Raw genomic sequence first — 21,622 nt, forward strand, 5'->3', positions numbered from 1 at the left:
ACTGAAGAGTTTTTGTTTCGTTTTTCTCTTGCATGGGTGTTCTATTATATTTTTATAGCCAAATATTTAACTGATATTAATATGCTTGAGTTTATGTTGTTTGTGTGCATAGAGGTGTTTTGTTTTTGATAGATGCACTATGTAAATCAAGGAAATAAGATATAAGGAGACCAATATTATCACCTTCTTTTTTCCATACGTTGGATCAATGATCAAGGTTAAATGCCATGACAATATTTCATTTAAAAACTAAAAAGCCTTCCCCTGAGAAACAGGTTGATGCAAACATTCTCTAACTAAATCAATCATATTCAAGCACCTAAAGAATCAGAGCAATGCAGCAACTTTAAAACAGAGTTAACTCAGACACAGGAAGGGTAACTACTTCAGTATAGTACAGGGACTATAAAGATATGGGAAACAAGTTCCCTTCTTACACTATGAGAATCCCTTGGTGGCCAGTTACACAAGCTTTCTAGTTACTGTGTACCACAAAGCAACATACATAGACAGAGGGAGAAATGGGACATGGATGTTGACCTCAGTGTTTCATAAATAAAAATAGTTATGTACACACTTCATTTGTAAATAGACTGGTCCGTTTACACTTGATAATTTCAGAACCACATGAGTGTGCCATAGAGGAGAGGCACACCATATTTTGTACAGATTTTTTGAATTTTCATGGATAATTCAAATAGACTTTGTATTGTTTTGCATTTCACTAAATCAGACTGCTCTTTTCCTGGATTTTATGGATTTAGTTCAAGGAAGCAAGAGATTTCAGAGTAATATAAAAAATGATTTCAATTTCACTGACTGCTTTGGTACATCGATTGTAGGGCTCTGTCCTTAATAATACTTGTCCAAGCACACAGTCTACTAGCATTGGAAAGACAAAACTACTTTTTAAGTAGTACTATAAACTGTATAGCTTTGTGAAGTTGAATAGCTGCTGTAAGTGGTCTCATTGATAACGCTGGAAAGGAAATGTCAAACAGCAATCAGTATATTAGACCTATAATTTAAGTATTCGGTCATTTTAGTTGCAGGTACAATTTAGTTGCACTGATCAGATTGAATGATGATCTCTGGGTAAGGAGTTGAAAAGTAAACCAGGAAACTTCATAAAACTAAATAGTTATGTGTTAATTAACAGTGAATAGTTTCCACATTGTACTGCTCATATGTGAATAATTATTTTACATTTTTGTTTTAATTTTACTTATGAATTTTATAACAATTCTCAGGCCATTGTTTAAGATCTACTAGGCTGGCAAAACGTTCTGTTCCTTATTTAGCTGACTAGAAAAAAAAACACTCTAAGATAGTGATTTCATTTATATAACATTACAGGTAAGGCCATGACCCTGCCAAAATGTATGCATGTGCTAATTTTAAAGTTTGTCTGCAATATGACTACTCACATACTTAGGAGTGAAGCATGTGCATAAATGTTTGCAGATTTGAGACCACAGAACGTGCCTTGTACATTATACAAATTTATTTAACTACATCAATATAAATCCTCTTTTTGTTGTAGTAGTTTTGGTGTTCCCGGTGTAGACAGTATTAGCACTTAGCAGAGAGAAATCCAACTTCCACCCAGGAATTGATACTTTTATACATGTTATTAACACTTCCTGTGATGGGGTTTCCAAACCCCATAAGGCTGAGACAGGGGAAGGACTAGGCCCAGAAGGCCCTGCCCCTCAGGCACTGTCGAGCATGCTCCTGGGGAGAAGACCAATATAAAGGGAGCTTCCACAGCCCCAGTTAAGGGAAGAAAGAGAGGCCATTTCCAGGAGGAACATCACTCTGCAGCAGCAGCAGAAGCTTCTACTGATTGGATGTGGCTGAGAGTTTCATCCTTCCTCACCCTGGCCTAGAACCATGGGCAAGAGGCACAAGAGGGCCACAGGCATTGGCCCTAGACTGCAGGGATTTTGAAGTAAAGACTAAGTAGACTACAGCCACACGTCAAACTGAGACACAAGGTCTGGTAGGAAATGGCCCAGGGAAAGGTGAGCAAAGGGCTGGCCATACCTAGGCCATCTCATGCCACTGAACATCTCATCCCCTCCTCCTTGTAATAACATCTTACATATGAGAAAAGTACTTTCATGTCCTCTCTCAGTTTTCTCTTTCCCAGACTAAAGAAATCCAATTTTTTCAATCTTCTCTCATAGGTCATGTTTTCTAGACCTTTAATCATTTTTGTTGCTTTTCTCTGGACTTTCTCCTATTTGTCCACATCTTTCCTGAAATGTGGCATCAAGAACTGGACACAATCAGTTGACACCTAATCAGCATTGAACAGAGGGAAATAATTACTTATTGTGTCTTGCTTACAACACGCCTGCAAATACATCCCAGAATGATGTTCGCTTTTTTGTAACACTGTTACACCATTGACTTATATTTAGCTCGTGATCCACTATGACCCCCTAGATCCCTTTCTACAGTACTCCTTCCTAGGCAGTCATTTCCCATTTTCTATGTGTGCAACTGATTGTTCCTTCATAAATGGAGTACTTTGCATTTGTCCTTATTGAATTTCATCCTATTTACTTCAGGCTATTTCTCCAGTTTGTCCAATTCATTTTGAATTTTAAACTTATCCTCCAAAGCACTTGCAACCTTTTCCAGCTTCATATTGTCTGCAAATGTTATAAGTGTACTCTCTATGCCATTATCTAAATCACTGATGATGATATAGAACAGACTCAGACCCAGAACTGATCTCTGCAGAACCCCAGTTGGTATGCCCTTCCAGCTTGACTGTGAACCACTGACGACTATTCTCTGGAAAAGTTTTCCAACCAGTTATGCACCCACCTTATGGCAACTCCATCTAGGTTGTATTTCCCTAGTTTGTTTATGAGAAGGTCATGAGAGACCGTATCAAAAGCCTCATTAAAATCAGAATATACCACATTTACTGTTTCCCACTTATCCACAAGGCTTGTTACTCTGTCAAAGAAAGCTATTAGGTTGGCTTGACACAATTTGTTTTTAACAAACCCATGCTGTTACTTATCACCTTATCATCTTCTAATTTCAAACTGATTGCTTAATTATTTGCTCCATTATCTTTCCGGATACAGAAGTTAACCTGACTGGTCTGTAAATCCCCAGGTTGTCCTTACTTCCTCTTTATAGATTGGTACTATATTTGTCCTTCTCCAGGCCTCTGGAATCTCTCCCATCTTCTATGACTTATAGAAGATAATCGCTAATGGCTCAGATATCTCCTCAATCAACTCCTTGAGTATTCTATGATGTATTTCATCAGACCCTGGTGACTTGAAGACATCTAACTTGTCTAAGTAATTTTTAACTTGTTCTTTCCCTTGTACACCACTTCAGTCCCACTTCAGCCATCAAAATAAGGCTTACCTGGGACGTGGGTGTGCATAGGTCTTGTACTGCCTCTCTTCATGAGGATAAAATTTCACCCTTTCTGCAATAAGGATTAAAGTGAAATGTAGCCTTCCCCACATGGGGCCCCTCTGTCAAGCTTCAGAGAAGATTAATTAAAACACTTCCAACAGTAACTGAAGCAATAAAAGCAAAATGTGAAACAAAAAAGTGAGAATTTAATATTCAATAGTTCAAGTGTACTTTGTGTTCTCCTGTGCCTTTGAGTCTGTCCTTGGTACCGTACGCCCAGTTAAAAGTACCTTGATGCAAAGCCATACCTTGTTGTGTCACATTCAGACAATATCTGTTTCCGCAGCAAAGTACAATCAATTTTTTAAAAGGAAATATGTGGCTAAAATTGTTTAGGAGATTACTGTTGAAATACTGACCAATTATCCTTCATTAGCTTTTTAAGCACATTTTGTGAACATAGCATGCAAAGTCATAACTTTGGCCTTAGGTAATTTTGGAAAAGAAACATACTGAGCTGTGTGGGAGTCACTCCATGATTCCACTCTACAATAATTACTTGAGATGTTCTAACAAGTTTTACAATGGTTATTCTAGAAAAACAAAATAATATTAAGGGCCTTATCCTGCTTCCATTTAATGTAGTAGGAGTTTTGCTGCTTTATTTAATGGAAGCAGGATTGGATGCAAAGTCTACTCTAAATGAATAAAAAGGATCATACTGAAGTTTAAGTAATACCTAAGAATAAATAAAATATAAGGCAAAGAACAGAATAGTGCACCATGGGTTTATTGATGGGAGCAATAACAATTTGCTTTTTTCATATGTAAAAAGTATTTTGCTTCATACAACTATGAACTTTAAAAAAATCTTGCGTGCTGATCAGCTCTGGATTCCTTCTGATCACACCAGCCATCTTTCTTGTATCCTGTTCCTCAGGAAAAGCCAGAAGTTCTTCTAAAAGTCTTGAGCACTGGGAGGCTGTTGATGACTTCTCCCCCCCCCGAAGAAATTCACTAAATGAAAAAATAAGATACATAAGCTACAAAGCTGTTTTCTGTACAATTTCTATTTTTCATCCAAAAGGGTACATATCTATTCTACTGTACTTAAAGAAATAAGTCTTTAGAAGAGTAAACTGGAAGGTTATACTCCAATGCAATAGACATGACTGCTACTATACTACCAAAAAAACAAAACAAAAACAACCCTCCCCGCCCAAAAAAATGCAAAGCACAGAGAGCAGCATAGTGGTCTACCTGAAAAAGATACTAAGAGGGCCTGTCTGATGGCTGTCTTTGCCATGTTTGAAAACGCATCTACTGCAATGTGAAGCTAATCTTTTTTTCACCTGCCTACACCTCAGACAGGCCAATTTCCTCTGTAGATTCTGTTGGACTCATCACAAACTCCACAAAGCAAACCTAGTAAACTCACTTAAATGGAGAAAACTTTGAGATATACTTCAGTATCCAAACGGATTAGTGAACACACAGTTCTAAAGTTAAGCACAAATGCTTACTACTGAGATGGTTAAAAGTCTAACCCATTTCTGGAAAAGTAAAGAGTTTATATTTACTCACAGTTACTGAGATTTTACATTATAATAGGCAAGGAGAGCAACTCATTTAATTTTTTGATCTAGTGCAACTGAAGATTCATATTAGTCAGTGTGCAAATAATATAGTTCCATAGTGAGTTGTAATGACAATGAATATTGGATCTGCATAACCCCACTACATTTTATATATGAATTGCATAAATACAAGTACATTAAGACTGAACTGCGTTGGGACTCATAACATTAGCCAAAGTGTAACAGTAAGTTGCCATTGGCCATTTATTGCATTTGGCCAATAACCCCAAGTTTTGGGCAAGAAATAGCTGTTGGATGCATCTTTTTGAGCAAATTTTGAAATAAACAGCTTCTGTGCAGAATTGGAGGAGAGGAAATATCTGATTTCTTCAGCTAAGGAATAATGTTTTAAATTGTGAGGAAGAAGTATAGTGATATTTAAAACATAATAGTGATATTATTAGGACTGTCTCTTAAAAGATGACAAAATATGCTGAGAAACTGTATTCAGCTTCATGAGATATCTTTTTAAAAAAATCCTCTATTTTCTTTTAAAATAAATTATATATCAATTTTCTCTGCAGAATTTAATTACTAACTATAGATAGAGTGTGTTTAAGTTTGTTTTGTTGTGCAGATATTTTTCCACCTAGATATAGCCACTTAATTTAGAGAGATCCTGCAAAAAAGCAATCATATTTGATATTTTAGAAAATTGTTAGGAAGATCGTATTTGCCACCCAGGATCAGACCAGCAGGTCCAGCTAATCCTGTATCCTGTCTCTGTCACTGGCCTCTACTTGAAGCTTCGAAGGAAGGTGGAAGGAACCCTGTAATAAACAATTACAGAATAATCTACTCATTGGAGAAGTTTCTTCCTAACTCCCATCAGTTAGTGGTTTGCTTATGTTGTGAAATATGAGGGTTACTACCGCCTCCCATCCTGTATTTTCCCCTACTATGCAACTGAGGATGTTCCCATTAACCATATAAATGCTAAATCCTTTTTTGAATCCTATTAAACTATAGGCATTAGATCTTGGCCCCACCGAAGTCAACGGGAAACACCAGGATTTATCTCAATTTACCTCACAGCAAAGAGTTATTTTTAGTAGATTAAAATTTGACAACTTTCATTTTAATTAAATATCCTTTTGTTCTTGCAGTATGAGGAAGGGTAAGAAGGAGCAACCAAATATAACTCTCTTAAATCCCTTCTTTTTCATTTCATTAAATTAAATAATCCCAAAGTTTTTCAATCACTCTCTTATGGAAGACTGTCCATGCCTCTAACCATTATCATCACTCATCTGTGGACTTCTATTACTCTTTCTATATCTCTTATGAAGTAAGAGTGACCACAGCTGAACATGGTATTCCAAGACAGATTGTACCATCAATTCATATAATGAAAATACAATATTTTCATTATCATTTCCTATTTTGTTAGCTTTATTGACAGCCACTGAACTTTGAACAGGGTTTTTATTAAGTTCAGCATGACACTCAAGTCTTTTTTTTCCTCAGCAGCTACAGCTAATTTAGAATCCAAGTTTGTATTTACCCTACGAGGTTCAGAAATACATAAAGGTTTGTTTGCATTTTTAATTATCTGTGAAATTTCTGGTGTTGGTGACTCACTCACCTTTTCTCAGCAAATTTCTCAGTAAATGTCTTGGGCTATCAAAATAAAATTTCTAAAGAACACTAAACAGGGTGTCAATAATTAGCTCAATTATCACTTAGACACAAGTCAGGAATAAATTTTGTATGTCCAGTTGCCAAAACTAAAGGAATAATCCCCAAGAAAGCAGGGTGTTTTAGCATCAGAAAAGTATTTGTCCTTTCGCCTCAGAAGCACTAATGGTGTTCATTGCAGACTATGAGTAGAACATCCCCACTGCAAAACTCTACCCATGCCAGACCCATGTGGCTGTGTCCACAACAGTGCTGTATCAGCCTGTGCCCTGGGCTGGATTTCTAGCAGCATATCCCATGCAGTGCAGTCAACTGTGCCACTCTATAAACTCATGCACAATTTATTATGGGAGAACTAGTCCCAGCATGGAGATTCCACCTGCTCAATTCCCTCTGCTGACAGTTTCTCAAGAGTTATTATCATAGAACTGTTGATTCTGCGTACATTCCCTGAATTATGGGTCTTACTGATATCACACACAGCTTTACCAGAAGTCTGGTGTCAGCTTCTGACCAATTGGCAGCATGGAGGAAAGATTTCTTGGATGGCAACTCTGCTTAAAGCACTATCAAAACTGGGTTAGAGGCTTTTCTGTGTGGACAGAAGAGGGTTTGGGTCAACACCCAGGTTATAGGTAGGGCTCTACCAAATTCACCGTCCATTTTGGTCTATTTCACAGTCATGGGATTTTTAAAATAATAAATTTTATTATTTCAGCTATTTAAATCTGAAATTTCATGGTGTTGTAATTGTAGGGGTCCTGACCCAAAAATAAGTTGTGTCTGTGTGGGGGTTCTGCACGGTTATTATAGGAGGGGTTGTGGTACTGCTACCCTTACTTCTGAAAATGTTCCTGCTGCAGCGCTGCCTTCAGAGCTGGGCAGTTGGAGAGTGGCGGCTGCTGGCCAAGAGCCCAGATCTGAAGGCAAAGCCACAGGCCACACCAGTGCAGATGTAAGGATGGCATGGTATGGTATTGCCACCCTTACTTCTGCACTGCTGCCTGCAGGGCTGGGCCCTCAGTCAGCAGCCACTACTCTCTGGCTGCCCAGCTCTGAAAGCAGCACAGAAATAAGGGTGACAATACAGCAACCGCTCTAAAATAGCCTTGTGACCCACCTGCAACTCCTTTTTTGGTCAGGATCCACAATTTGAGAAATGCTGGTCTCCTCTATGAAATCTGAATCGTAAAAGCACACAAAAGGGTAAAAGCACACAGAAGACCAGATTTTCTGGTGGGGAAACCAGATTTCATAGCCCATGATGCATTTTTCATAGCCATGAATTTGGTAGGGCCCTAGTTATAGTCTAGATTAACTGCAGTGAAAACACACTCTAGAACACGGATCGGCAATCTTTAGCACGTGGCTCACCAGTATAAGCACCGTGGTGGGCTGGGCAAGTTTGTTTACCTGCCGGGTCCACAGGTTCGGCCTATCACGGCTCCCACTGGCCGCAGTTCTCCGTCCCAGGCCACTGGGGGCTGTGGGAAGTGGCGCGGGCCAAGGGACGTGATGGCCGCCGCTTTCCTCAATCCCCATTGGCCTGGGATGGCGAACCATGGCCATTGGGAGCCATGATTGACCAAACCTGCAGACACGACAGGTAACTGGCCTAGCCTGCCAAGTTGCTTACCCTTGCGAGCCGCATGCCAAAGGTTGCCGATCCCTGCCCTAGGAGAGAGACCTTGCAAAGGAATTTAGAGCAATATACTCCAAGCCATGTGAAGGAAGAAGAGGACAGCAGAAGCCAACCACAAATTTAAATACTGCTTAATAAAAACAAACAAGAGGCAAGTGAAAAAGATTCACTGGTAAATGCTCACCAAACATGACGCGACTTAAGACATCTCACTTCACTGATTACCAGCCTTTGATCAACACTTAAAGATTGAAGGATTTATTAGATCCACAAGTAAGAAAAAAGCTAACAAGTGGGGCATGCTTGATAACTCAGCTGTTAATAGCCACTGCAGTGTTGTTTTAATTTAGTAACATCATGCGTTTTGGGGGGGCTAGAGATTGTATGGTTTGCCTTTTAAATTTGTTAGCATAGATGTCAGTTACATTTTCTGAGGATAAATCATCTCAATTTTTAATAAATTAATAAACTATAGCTGCAAAGAGATCTTCACTAAAGGTTCAGACCACAATGAAGATTTTTATGTGCTATTTTTTGTGCTGAAGTCAGGTATCCTTTCACCCGACAATTCCACGATAGGCTCACTGAGGCCTAGACTCTAACGCAAGAGTTGTAGAGACTTTTTGTTGGGCTCAGCGAGTCAATAAAAAAGGGAAATTACTTGGCTATGTACATTGCTCGTAAAGTGTCTGCAGTGCAGGAGTCTTGGACAAAGGAAGACAACACTGATTTCAGTAGAAATTTCACCTATGTATCTGAGAGGAGACTTTGGGTAACTGGACAGGGAACAGAAGGAATAGGCATCTGAATAGGAAAAAATAGGAGCAGTCACCTGGCAATGAATTCCATAGACTGACTGTATCTTGTGTGAAAAAGTATTTCCTTATGTTTGTTTTAAATCTGTTGCCTTCTAATGTCATTGGGTGACCTTTGGAACATGTGTTATGTGAGGGGGAAAATAACACTTCCTTATTCACTTTCTCTACACCATTCATATCATACGCCCCCATTGTTGTTGCTTTTCTCAGGTGAACAGTTCCAATCTTTTTTCTCTCTCCTCGTATGGAAGCTGTTCCATACCCCTAATTATTTCTGTTGCCCCTCTCAGTACTTTTTCAAATTCTAATATATCTTTTCTGAGATGGTGCAACCAGAACTGGACACAGTATATAAGGTGGTGATGTAGGATGTACTTACATAGTGGCATTATGGTATTTTCTGTCTTATTATCTATCCTTTCCTAATGGTTCCTAACATACTGTTAGCTTTTTTGACTGCTGCTACACACTGAGTGGCTGTTTTCAGAGAACTATCTACAATGACTCCAAGGTCTTTTTCTTGAGTAGTAATTGCTAATTTGGATCATATGGCGCCACTTTCCCAGTGACCTACACTGGTAGTCCTATATATTTTGTACTCTGGTATTACTGTGTCCAATTAATTATCATGATTCCACCAAGTTTCTGCAATGCCCATTATATCAATGTCCTAACTCAATACCAGGCACTCAAGTTCACCCATCTTAGACTTCTTGCATTTATATTTAAGAACTTACAAAATCTGTCAATAGTTAGCTGTCTGCCTTCATGTGATGTAATTGAATGGGACTCTCTTTTGTTTGTCTGTTTCTCTTCAATTCCTACATGTTCTTTATCAACTTCTGTCCTCTCTTCTTTATATGATATGGAGTATCCTCATTAATAAATCCTCCCCTAAGGGATGTGTCTGTTCGAACTATGTGCTCCTTCAAACCTGTCAGCTTTCTCCCTGCCCTTAATTTAAAAAGTCCTCTATGGCCTTTTTAATTTTGCATGCCAATGATCTAGCTCCATTTTGGTTTAGGTGGAGCCCATACCTTCTGTATAGATTCCTCCTTTCCCAAATTGTTCCCCAGCTCGTAGTAAACCTACATCCCTTCTCCAAACTCCATTATCTCATTCACTCATTGAGACTCTGAAGTTCTGCCTGTCTTAACTGGCCACGTGTGTGGAACTGGAAGCATTTCACAGAATACTACCATGGAGATCCTGGACTTAAATCTTTCTTAGAAGCCTAAATTTGGCCTCCAGGACTTCTCTTTTACCTATCCCTATGTCACTGGTACTTACATGTGCCACAACCATAAGCTCCTCCTGAACACTGCACATAAGTCTATCTAGATATCTTGAAAGGTCGGCAACGTTTGCACTCAGGCAATTCACCATACAATTCTCCCAGTCATCACAAACCCAACTATCTTTATTTCTAATAACTGAATCCTCATTACTATTATCTGCCGTTTCCTAATAACTGGGACTCCCTCCTAGAAGGGGCATCCTCAGTGAGAGAGGATAACATGACATCTTCTGGAAGTAAGGTCTCAGATATGAGATTGTTTCCCTCTGCTCCAGCTTGATGTTCTCCTTCCCCAAGATTTTCATCCTTCTCAATATCACAGAGGCTGTTAGACTGGGCATAGGACTGCTCTACTGTGTCCCAGAACATTGTGTCTATGTACCTCTGTCTCTCTTATCTCCTCCAGTTCAGTCACTCTGGTCTCAAGAGTCTGCACTCAGCCTCTGAGGGCCATGATCTCCTTGCACCGAATGCATACACAGTGGCGGATCAGCCACTGGGCCAACGGGGTCCGTGCCCAGGAGCCTGGGCCAATTAGGGTGCCTCTGCACCCCGACCCGCTCTGCCCACCCAGCACTCCTGCTGGGGAGCAGGATCAGGGAGCAGCGACTTTCCCCGCTCTGCCTGCCTGGGCCTCCTGCTAGGGAGCAGGGAAGCCCCTATACCCCGACCCCATTTCCCCAGCAGGAGCACCGGGGAGAGGGGAGAACTGCAGGTTGGAAGGGGTGGGGAGGGGCCCCCACTTGCTCTGGCCCAGCGCCCCACAAATCCATAATCCACCTCTGTGCACACATATGCCACCTGCCCACAAAGCAGGCAAACATACATGCTGCATTCAGTGCAATAAACTGGACAGCCCCCACTCTGCTGTCAATATTCAGGTATACCTCAACAAAACATTCAGTGACAAAAACACCAAATATATTTTTCATCTGTCTATGTGCTGTCTACAAATTGTACCCTATGTATGCACAATTTACAACCAAAAAGATACTGAGTCTTTATAGTTAAGGGGAAAAAGAACTAAATCAAAGCAAAATAGTATAAAATTTGTTGTATAAAAGCTTTTTCTTCTGTCTGATTGCAAAGGGTTGATTCTGAAAAAACAGACATTAATAGTAAATCTTTATTTTAAAAATTACATATTAGGTTGTTTTATTATCAACTTGATAAAATATTTTAAAAGAAAAAACATGAAACTTTTTAATTTAGTATAATTGTTAAAACAAGTATTTTACAACAACACTAAAAAGACTCTAGTATATACATAAAGCTGTAATAACAGTCATTTTTAGGTGTGGATTTTTGGCTTACGGCACATAAACTTCTGAAAAATGCCATTATTACAATATAAAGCAGGCCATGTCATGTGTATTGCTTACTTATTTTAATAAGACTTTTTATAAGAAACACTCATTTTTTCCCCTAGGAACTTTACATTGTAAATTTGGTCCTAGTATCTTATAATGGAAATTACTATAATTTATTGTACTTTTTCAACCTGCTCACAACTGGCAACTCAACACTCAACAAAGCTTCAGAAAATAATCCCACGAAGTTCTTTTTCTTTTTAATTATGGTAACTTTGAATACATCATATTATAACATTAAGGGTACACACCCTTTTTCACAATGGACGCACTTTTGTTGAAACTGAAATCCACAAATAAAATGTCACTATTACATATTTACCTTTTATTTTTCCTATTAGTTTCTAGCCCTTGGGGGTTGATAAAACTGCTGGGTTGGTCGTGTGGACCGTCTTGGCTGACCATCACCTCCTCTGCGGAACTCTAGAGTTTGTTCATAAGCATCTTCCTCCTCCTCCTGCAGGTAAACAGCATTGTTTTAAATGTAGAGAGTAAATGAATGCATTATATACGAATAGAAACTGCTGCATCTATGCTGATAATCACTCAGGAAACTACCATGACATGGAAACTGCCATAATGGATCACTCTTTCAATTTTTTTCAAAACTAGGAAATCAAATAGCAAAAAAGTGACAAGTTTCAAAACTAGATCTCAGAAACAGCAGGAAAAGGTTTTAAGGGACTTGCAGCAGAGACACACATGTATGAAAGTACAATTTCTTTTCCAAAAATTATACAAGCAACATAATCAAGAAACAAGATAATTTTGCCAAAACCAGGGAAAGCTGGAGAAACTGGCTCTTGAGAGATTAGAAACATGGGAAGAATGTAACAAAGATAAATTCAACATGGAAAAATTCAAGTGAAGAAATCTGGGGAGAAATGTACAGAAGTACAGATGTGAAACAAGAGGTATAAATCCATAAAGGAGCAATGCTGAATAGGCCAACAAGCAATGGTGAACAGCAAATTAGATATGAATTTGCGATGTGCAGTGGTAATAAAAATAGCCTCCGTATATTCAGCGGAACCAAGTAATGGCGTAGAGAAGTAATTACACACCTAGAATATTGCATTCTGTCCTGGGCACCTCAAAATAAGAAAGATATTGACAAATTACAGCGATTTCACAGAAGACCAACAAAAATAATTAGGGAGCTGGAGAGATTAATTTATGAAAGAAAATTAAAAAGAGCTAAATATATAGCTTCTCTAAGAAAAATTTTAAGGTGCAAAATGTTAGCTGTCTACAAAACTTAAAGGGTGTATACATTAAGAATAGGAAAGAATTATTTTGAGTGGCACAAGAGGATATAAAAAATGGTTACCTATGTTTTTGTGACTGTCGTTCTTCAAGATGTGTTGCTCATGTCCATTCCATTCTAAGTGTGTGCACTCCCACATACCCAGTTGTCAGAGATTTTTGCCTTAGTGGTATCTGTAGGGTGGGCTATCGCACCCTCTTGAATGCCGCACTCATGCGCTGGTATGCAGCTATGCATATTAGGTGCTTCTGACCCTACGGCCTCTCAGTTCCTTCTTGTCGTCAACTCCAAGATAGGGGTAAGGAGGGCAGGTAATGGAATAGGCATGAGCAACACATCTCAAAGAACAACAATTACGAAAAGGTAGGTAACCATTTTATCTTCTTCAAGTGCTTACTCATGTCAATTCCATTCTAAGTGACTCACAAGCTGTATCCTCGGAGATAGGCTCAGAGTTCACAGTATAGCGGCTTGCAGTACTGCTCTATCAAAACCAGCATCGTCCTGGGTCTGCTGGGTAAGTGCATAATGGCAGGTGAACATGTGGATGGCTGCCCTACAGACGTTCAGGATAGGTACTTGGGATGTAGCCTGAAGATATTACATTGAGTGCCCAATCGTCCAAGCTCAGTCATGACCAGGCCGACCAGAAGGGGAGCAGGTGCTTGAGGAAAGAGCAGGGGGTGGATCCTGGGAAGTGACTGGGGCGCCGTCCTAGGGTGCATCCTCAAAACACCTGCTTCTGACTTCCCTGGCCTGTGGAAGAACAAGGCTGGAAGGAGGAACGGGAAGACAAAGGGTGACGCCATTTAAATCCTTTGTGTCTGTCCATCTTTCTATAGGAGATGGACAGGGAGGACACCCCAGGACCTCGATGGAGGCGGAGGCAGCAGGGGATAGAATGGCTTTCTAGCCTGCTGGGGTGCGTGAAGACCCAAGGAACGGAGGGTGGCATGGGAGTCTTTAAGGCCATGGAGCTGTGCATTGGTCAGCTCCCAAAAGAGCCCTGCTCTGTCAAACGGAAGAGTAGTCTGCATCTCCTGGGACAGCCCAGAGGACTGTAACCAGGAGCTGTATCTCATGGTCACTATGGAGGGGACTACCCTGGCTGCCAAGTCCATAACGTTCCAGACCGTCTGGAGAATGCTTCTTGGCACTGCTTTGCCCTCGTCCACCAACGCAGCAAATTCTTGGGCTCAGTCTTGTGGGAGGCCATCCTTTAACTTGCTGATGGAGTCCCACAGGTTGAAGTTGTACCTGCCTCGCAGGGCCTGATCGTTAGACACCCGAAATTGCAGGCTGGCTGCTGAATAAAATTTTGCTGCCAAACAAGTTCAACCTGTTGGCATTTATTTTTTGGTGTGTCATTCACCTGTTCCTTTCATTGATGGCAGAAATGATCAGCGATCTTGTTGGAGGGTGGTACTCAAATCCCTTTGCAGGGACATAGTACTTCTTTTCCACCTTCTTGGAGGTAGGCAGAATGGAAGAGGGGGTCTGCTACAAAGACTTGGAAATGTTAAGGACCCCTTGGATGGATGGGCAATGTGACCTGGGCCAGAGTGGAGGAGGGTATAACATTAAAGAGGTGGTCAGACTCCTCCGCTAGCTCCTTCGCCTCTAAGTTAAGGCTGGCAGCCACGCTTTTGAGCAGGTCCTGGTGCTCCTTGAAGTCGTCGGGGGGGGGCTGCTCATTTGCGAGGGGCCCACCACTGATTTGTCTGGAAACGACAAAGATGACTGCACAGTAGGGGGATGGGCTGCTCCTTGGGTGTCGGGGCCTGCTGTGTTGCCCTGGCATTGGATTTGGCAGCATGCTCTGACTTGGTGCTGGCTGTGCCAGGGACAGCTTTTCCGATGCAACCTGGGAGGAATGGTGGGAGTACGGGACCTGCATAATAGGTACATCCCACTAGTGCCAGTACTGCAACTGAGCAGGCCATTACCCCTGCCTCCATGCTGCCATCACCGCAGGAGCCGTGAAGATCTCAAAGTCAGGTGGTGACTCACTTTTTATAGGCGAGGGGCTGAGCTCCCCTTCAGGCTTGGACCATGGCCCTTCCGATGACTGCTGATTGACCCTCATCGGTGACGGGTAAGGAGAGGGTGAGGACTGGCGCCTGTCCAAACAGTGGTACCAGGAAGCCGGAGACCAGTTCCGCGACCAGGAACAAACCTGAACTGGGGAGGCTTGATGCCTGGGAGACTACCTAGGCGATGATCTATGTTGTGGAGAACTCTGGTGGGAGGCCTGACAGTACCACGAATACAGGGATCGGCATCACGACTCAGGTGTCCCAAGCTTTGCAAGTGGAGACCTTGACATCAGGGCCCTGTGTCTTCTAATTGGGGACTGGCTGCGGTGCCGGGGTCTGAGGCTGCAGTGATGGGGACTGATGCTGCAGTCCAGGGATCGGGGATGCTCCACTGCTTTATGGGTCGGTCCCATAACTGTTTTCCCCATTAATACCGGGGCCCTGGCTTGGCATCGGCAGTGCTAGTCGGCCTACTTGCTCTTTGGCTGCCAGACCTGCTTCGGGCAAAAGATGACCCTACTAGGGCCTCAGACCTCCTGCTGCTCCCACGAGTCGGATGTGGGTCTCTGGCTGGACTAGAGCTCTGACAGCAGTGGTACTCTCAAGCAGCTTCGGAGCAGGCACGTGGCCTGACACAGATCCTTTGTCTGAAGCCTCCTTTTTCTGTGGTGCCAGAGGGCCCATCAACTCCAACTGCATCTTAGGCACTGGGGAGAGGGAACAATGCCAGGTGGATTCCGGTGCTGGTGGTGTGGTATGCGCTGACACTGAGGTGCCAGGCATGGAGTCTGATCGAGAAGGCGCCAAGGTAGACGAAGTGCAGTTAACTTAAAGATCTAATTAAGTACCTATCAATTAACAACAAAGGAGACAGAACAATGGACTATAAGAACTGCTAACGCTCTTGCGATGAAAAACAAGGCACTCTGATCAACCATCATGGGCAGTAAGAAGGAACTGAGAGGGTGTAGGGTCAGCAACACCTATTATACCAGGAGTCGGCAACCTCTGGCATGCGGCTCGCCAGCGTAAGCACCCTGGTGGGCCGGGCCAGTTTGTTTACCTGCTGTTTTGGTAGGTTCAGCGGACTGCGGATCCCACTGGCCGCGGTTCGCTGTTCCAGGACAATGGGGGCAGCAGGAAGCGGCAAGGGTGAGGGATGTGCTGGCTGCAGCTTCCTGCCATCCCCATTGGCCTGGGACGGTGAACCGCAGCCAGTGGGAGCCGCGATCAGTTGAACCTGCCGACGCAGCAGGTAAACAAACTGGCCCAGCCCACCAGGGTGCTTACCCTGTCAAGCCGTGTGCCAGAGGTTGCCGACCCCTGTATTATACCAACGCATTAGTGTGGTACTCAAGAGGGCATTACAGCCAACCCTATGGCAAAAATCTCCGACGACTATGCACATGGGCACGTACACACCTAGAATGGAATTGACATGAGCAAGCACTCGAAGAATTAAGAGAAATTCCATGACAAAGGGAAAATTTAGGTGTAATAACAGGGGGAAAAAATCCTGATCATGAGACCATGGTCAATAATGAAGATGACCGGTCATTGATTCAGAGTGATCTGAATTGCCTGGTAAACTGGGTGCAAGCAAACAATATGTGCTTTAATACATCTAAATGTATACTCTTCAGAACAAAGAATGTAAAGCCACACTTGCAGGATGGGGAACTCTATCCTGGGAAACAGTGACTCTGAAAAAGATCTGGGGGGTCATCACGGATAATTAGCTGAAAATGAGCTCTCAGTGTGATGCTGTGGCCAAAAGAGCTAATGTGATCATGGGATGCATAAACAAGGGAATTTTGAGTAGGAGTCGAGAGATTATTTTACCTCTGTATTTGGCACTAGTGTGACCACTGCAGGAATAGTGTGTCCAGTTCTGGTATCCACAATACAAGGAGGATATGGAAAAATTGAAACGGGTTCAGAGAACAGCCGTGAGAATCATTAAAGGATTAGAAAACAAGTCTTACAGTGATGGACTCAAAGAGCTTAATCTATTTAGTTTAACAAAGAGCCGTTTAAGAAGTGACTTGATTACAATCTGTAGGTATCTATACAGGGAACAAATATTTAACAATGATCTCTTCAATCCATCAGAGGAGGGTATAACATGATCAAATGTCTGGAAGTTGAAGCTAGACAAATTAAGGCTGGAAATGAGTATATTGTAACTATCAAGGTAATATAATCATTGGAATAATTTACCAAGGGTTGTGGTGGATTCTCCATCACCGACAATTTTTAAATCAGGACTTGGATGTTCTTCTATAAAATTTAGGAAGTTCTAAGGCCTATCTTATATAGGAGATCACATACTAGATTATCACAACGATCCCTTTCAGGCTTTGGAATATATGAACCTACGACTGTTAAATAATCTCTCACAGGAGGTGGTGGAAGCTCAATTTCTTGGGGAATTAAAACTAGCCTGGATGAAGCATCAAGTGTACTATAGAAAACAATCTTGCTCTAGGGATTGGCAAGATGACCAACCCTGGTTGCTTTCATTTCTGATTTGATGCCTCAAAGAGGAATCCCCTGCTCAAACACAGCACATTCAGTTCAAGAAAACAGTTATTTTTGTACTGAGGAGTTTTTCAGACAAACAGGATAGTGGGATTGTGAAAATTTGAAAAAGGGGACATTATTGGTTGATCCCAACCCTTAATCCTATGTTACCCATCACTGAACACAAACTAGAGGAGACTATAGCTTTTTGCCCTATAAAGTTATGAACTAAAGGGGTACAGGGAAATGTTAGCTCAAGAGGTGGAATCGGTGTATTAAGAAAGCCACTTGGGAAACAGAGTCCCACATGGTAAGTAGCTCACTTTTGGTTCCCTCTTGCTGGCTGTTTTCCTCATAATGAATAGGAATATAAATCAATACCAAAAAAGAGGACAAGTGAGAACTAGGATAGAAACACTAAGAGGAAGAAAAAGCATCTTTAATTCTGTCAAATACTATAACTAAGGAGGCAGACGTATTGGTTTCTTAAAAGCTGAGTAAGAAGCCACAAGTCTTTAGAACTGAAATATCATGCTTTTCCTCTCCTATAGTGCAGTGTGCAGTTAACAAAGAGTTAAGTGAAACACAGCAAAGTGTTCTATTATAAATGTGATTGACCAAGAGACAGGTCTTATTCTATAAAAGGGCAAATCTATTCTACTTATCCAGGAAATTAATATGTAATCTGTTTTCTAACCAGACTGAATGATTTGGAAAATGCATATTACTTTCAAAGATTTTTCCTTTTTAGCTGTCCAGCTACTCAAATGAAGGTCCCCTCTGTATAAACTAGGTTCTTGGACACAGCTAAGTTTCCTAGGGCACAAATGGATTTGATTGCCCTATGAAGGGAGAAGCAGTCTATACAAGAGAAAGAAAACAGAATTTCCCGTACAGACATAGAAGGGACATGTAGGGTTTTTTTTTTACGTTTTACAGATTCACCATATCCAAAAGCAAAGAACAAATGGGTTCTGGTATAAAAGCTTGTTCAAATCAATACACAGCATATTGCACCTAATACTATAACATTCTTCATAACATGAAATAACATAAGCAACATCAATTTCTCACAAACTCATGATGAGAAAAGCAGTAAAGAGAATGTGAAGAAGAAGGGGAAAGAAGGGTGATTATTTTAATCTGTCTTGCATACAAAGTATTTGAAAATGTTTTGCAATGACATATTAGTAATGTGTAACTTTTCACATTAATTATAGTAAAAGCAGAAGGACAAACGTAGGAACGTGGAGTAGCAGGCAAAAGGGTGGTTATTTTTATCATTTGAACACCTGCTCCTATTTAATCTCAAGGATAAACAAATTACTTGATTTAACAAAAACATCGTCTTGACAAAAAGACAGCTTAAACCAGTAAGGAGTGAAAGCTAGCATTATAGCACAACCTTTTGTGCCTTAGTCAAAAATTTTCAGAGACTGTAGGTTGGAAACTGTGGATTTGCATATCTCACCTTCTGTTACCTGTAAAGGTTTTAGCCTTTCTTGAAAGTTGTATCTATTTTTCAATAGTTCACCTCTGAAAGTGTCTGGCAATTGTTCAGCCAACTGAAGAAATGTGGTTGATAGCTCTCAGTACATGAGACAGAGCTGGAATATTAGTTTCACTTGCACAGACATTGATCAGTGTTTACGAAGGTACAGCTGTAGTTTTATGTTCTCAATTCTGTGATATAATCAGGTTTTGAAATTTTTTAGTTGGTTAACAGATGCTTTATATTGGTCTTGTGGTTAAGTCTGAGAATTGGGAGTCAGAACATTGGGGTTCTATTCATGGTTCTGACACCAACTTCCTTTTTGACTTCTGACCAGTCACTTAAATCTCTTTGTGCCTCAATTTCCCTATTAGCAAAATGGGGATAAAATACTTGACTTCTTCACAGCGGTGTTGCAACGCTCAGTTAACTTTAATTAGTAAAAAAACTTTGAATATGGATGGAAGATGCTATCGAAAAGCAAAGCATTCTCTCTGAAGTACCTCCCTTTAGGTCTGTCTCATTCATTCTAAGGAAAATGCAATAAAGAAATGGCTAGATCATGGTTTTTCAGACACTGCAGAATTGGGATCGGAGAAGAGGAATCTCTTAGAATCATCCTGGAGCAGAATACCTCCTGAAGCATAAGGTGAGCATGTACTGAGGCATCAGACTGTAGAAGGCTACTCTGAAATAGTTTAAGGACTACTGCCTTGACACTGTCCTAGAAGTACCAGCAGCATTATACCCTCTTGTTCCTTGCAGTTCCTGAGTTTAAAAAAAATGTGACTGTGCCTATTCACAAGCCCCTGTACAATCCATGTTGCATCTCCTTCCTCTACCCTCTAAAAAGTTTCTGTGTTAAAACATAGTTCAAATAAATATGACCCCTGAACAATACACTACTCTAAATCCTCACGACAGACTAATATAATTAATACCAAAGGTTTCTTTTCATGCCAAGATTCTCTGACTGATTGCACCCTTTCTTTTTTATTTTTGTTAGTGACAAATTAAAACTTCCATAGTAGATACTAATTGGACAACAATTGAGTAGGACCAGGGAAACCAACATAATGGATGAAGAGAACCTTCCAAGAATACAGTTGTTCAACAACTGTTACCAAATATGTTTGACAAAATAAATGTGTCGAATGACTGATGAAATGAAATCCTTTTCAGCTATCTACCTGCAAGGTTGCCTCCCGTCAATCATTCTGTGTAATTTTGTATTGTATTATGAAAACCTTACCAAAAAAACCGAGTGTGCTAGAAACGGGGAAACACCTTTCACAAATCACAGAACTCTCCACTATTTTCCAAACTATGGATTATTGTCATTAGATTCATGTTCTTGAAAACAAACTTCATATGTATCAGTGTTGGTTATTCTAAATTTGAAGATAAAGTAAACACAGTTAACAATGACATTTCAGCACCTAATTAACCCACTTTCATTTCTGCAACACTGAGTTGTATGAAATACAGAAGGTTTTTCACCCTCCACAGGAAAGAACATAAGATCTACAATATAACAAACTAAAGTAAAGTAAGTCTTAGGACCTAAATCATGAAACCCTATTTTATACCATAATCAGATTTTTACTACTGTCAGTGTGGAATTATTTAAATTTTGAGATGCTGAAAACTTTAATAGGAAAGTTTCCTGATTTTTTCATCATTGTCAATTTTCAGTTCTTGTTAGTGTATCTTTCTTCCTAAGTTACAGAATCAGCAGAACTAAAAGCAAAACGTTTTTTATACATTTATTTACTTGTCAAGAGAATGAAGACAGATGCAATTTGAGATTTCCTACAATTCCCTGCCAAAGTCTTCAACCCTAAAATAAAAAGACTACCCTTCTTAAGAGTGAAGAATTAACCAGGTCTGTCTGTTAAATGTAGGTTTCTCTGGAACAGACAGACTAAACTGCACAGAATTGTGGCTGAAGGTTTAGCAATGTATTCTAGTATTTTTCAAATGAGTGTAGTGAATCAGCCATCTAATTTTCTTTTTAACAGCCTAAGCCAGGCTTGAAGCTATTCAGTAGTTGCATATACCATGAAAAACACTACACATGATTTCACAGGAAGTGATAGTCTTTTCTTAAAAAAGACTCAGAAACTAAAGAATGAATTACCTTTCACCCATAATGAATGGGGTCTCCTTGTAAGGATGACAAGCACTTCAGAGTAAAGGTCATTGATAAGGTAGAACAAGAGAGTTTTCACAATACCTGGCTTGTACAAAGCCTCTGTTCCTAATGCTGTTGGTCCTTGGAACCCCAGAAACACAACTGATCAGTCCAAATTAAAACTAAAAATTGAGTAAGACAAATTTTACTGTACTGTCATTCCATTATAAACATAGTGAAGAGCTGAAGGTGCACACATTCCAATTCAGTTAGCTTTGCTACAATAGTCTGTAGTGAAATGTAAAAAACAAAACAAAAAAAAAACCACCACCATTTCCCCCTCTTCTTTGAAGCCTAGGGTGACACAAAAGGAGG

General features: G+C 40.6%; 1 protein-coding gene across 2 annotated transcripts in view; it reads right to left on the reverse strand.

Moving 5' to 3' along the window:
- Window positions 1-4,167: 4,167 nt before the first annotated feature.
- The window catches only part of TDRD3 (tudor domain containing 3), a 287,845-nt gene continuing 270,390 nt past the window's right edge, over window positions 4,168-21,622 (reverse strand). For both annotated transcript variants that reach the window (XM_050948387.1, XM_050948388.1), the window contains 2 exons: window positions 12,118-12,252; window positions 4,168-4,410 (listed from right to left, as the gene is read on the reverse strand). In XM_050948387.1, coding sequence (XP_050804344.1) covers window positions 12,133-12,252 — 120 coding nt within the window. In that variant the 3' untranslated portion in view covers window positions 4,168-4,410; window positions 12,118-12,132. The remainder of the gene's footprint in view (window positions 4,411-12,117; window positions 12,253-21,622) is intronic.

The sequence above is a fragment of the Gopherus flavomarginatus genome, chromosome 1, assembly GCF_025201925.1.
Source record: "Gopherus flavomarginatus isolate rGopFla2 chromosome 1, rGopFla2.mat.asm, whole genome shotgun sequence".
In the NCBI taxonomy this organism is placed as follows: domain Eukaryota; kingdom Metazoa; phylum Chordata; order Testudines; family Testudinidae; genus Gopherus; species Gopherus flavomarginatus.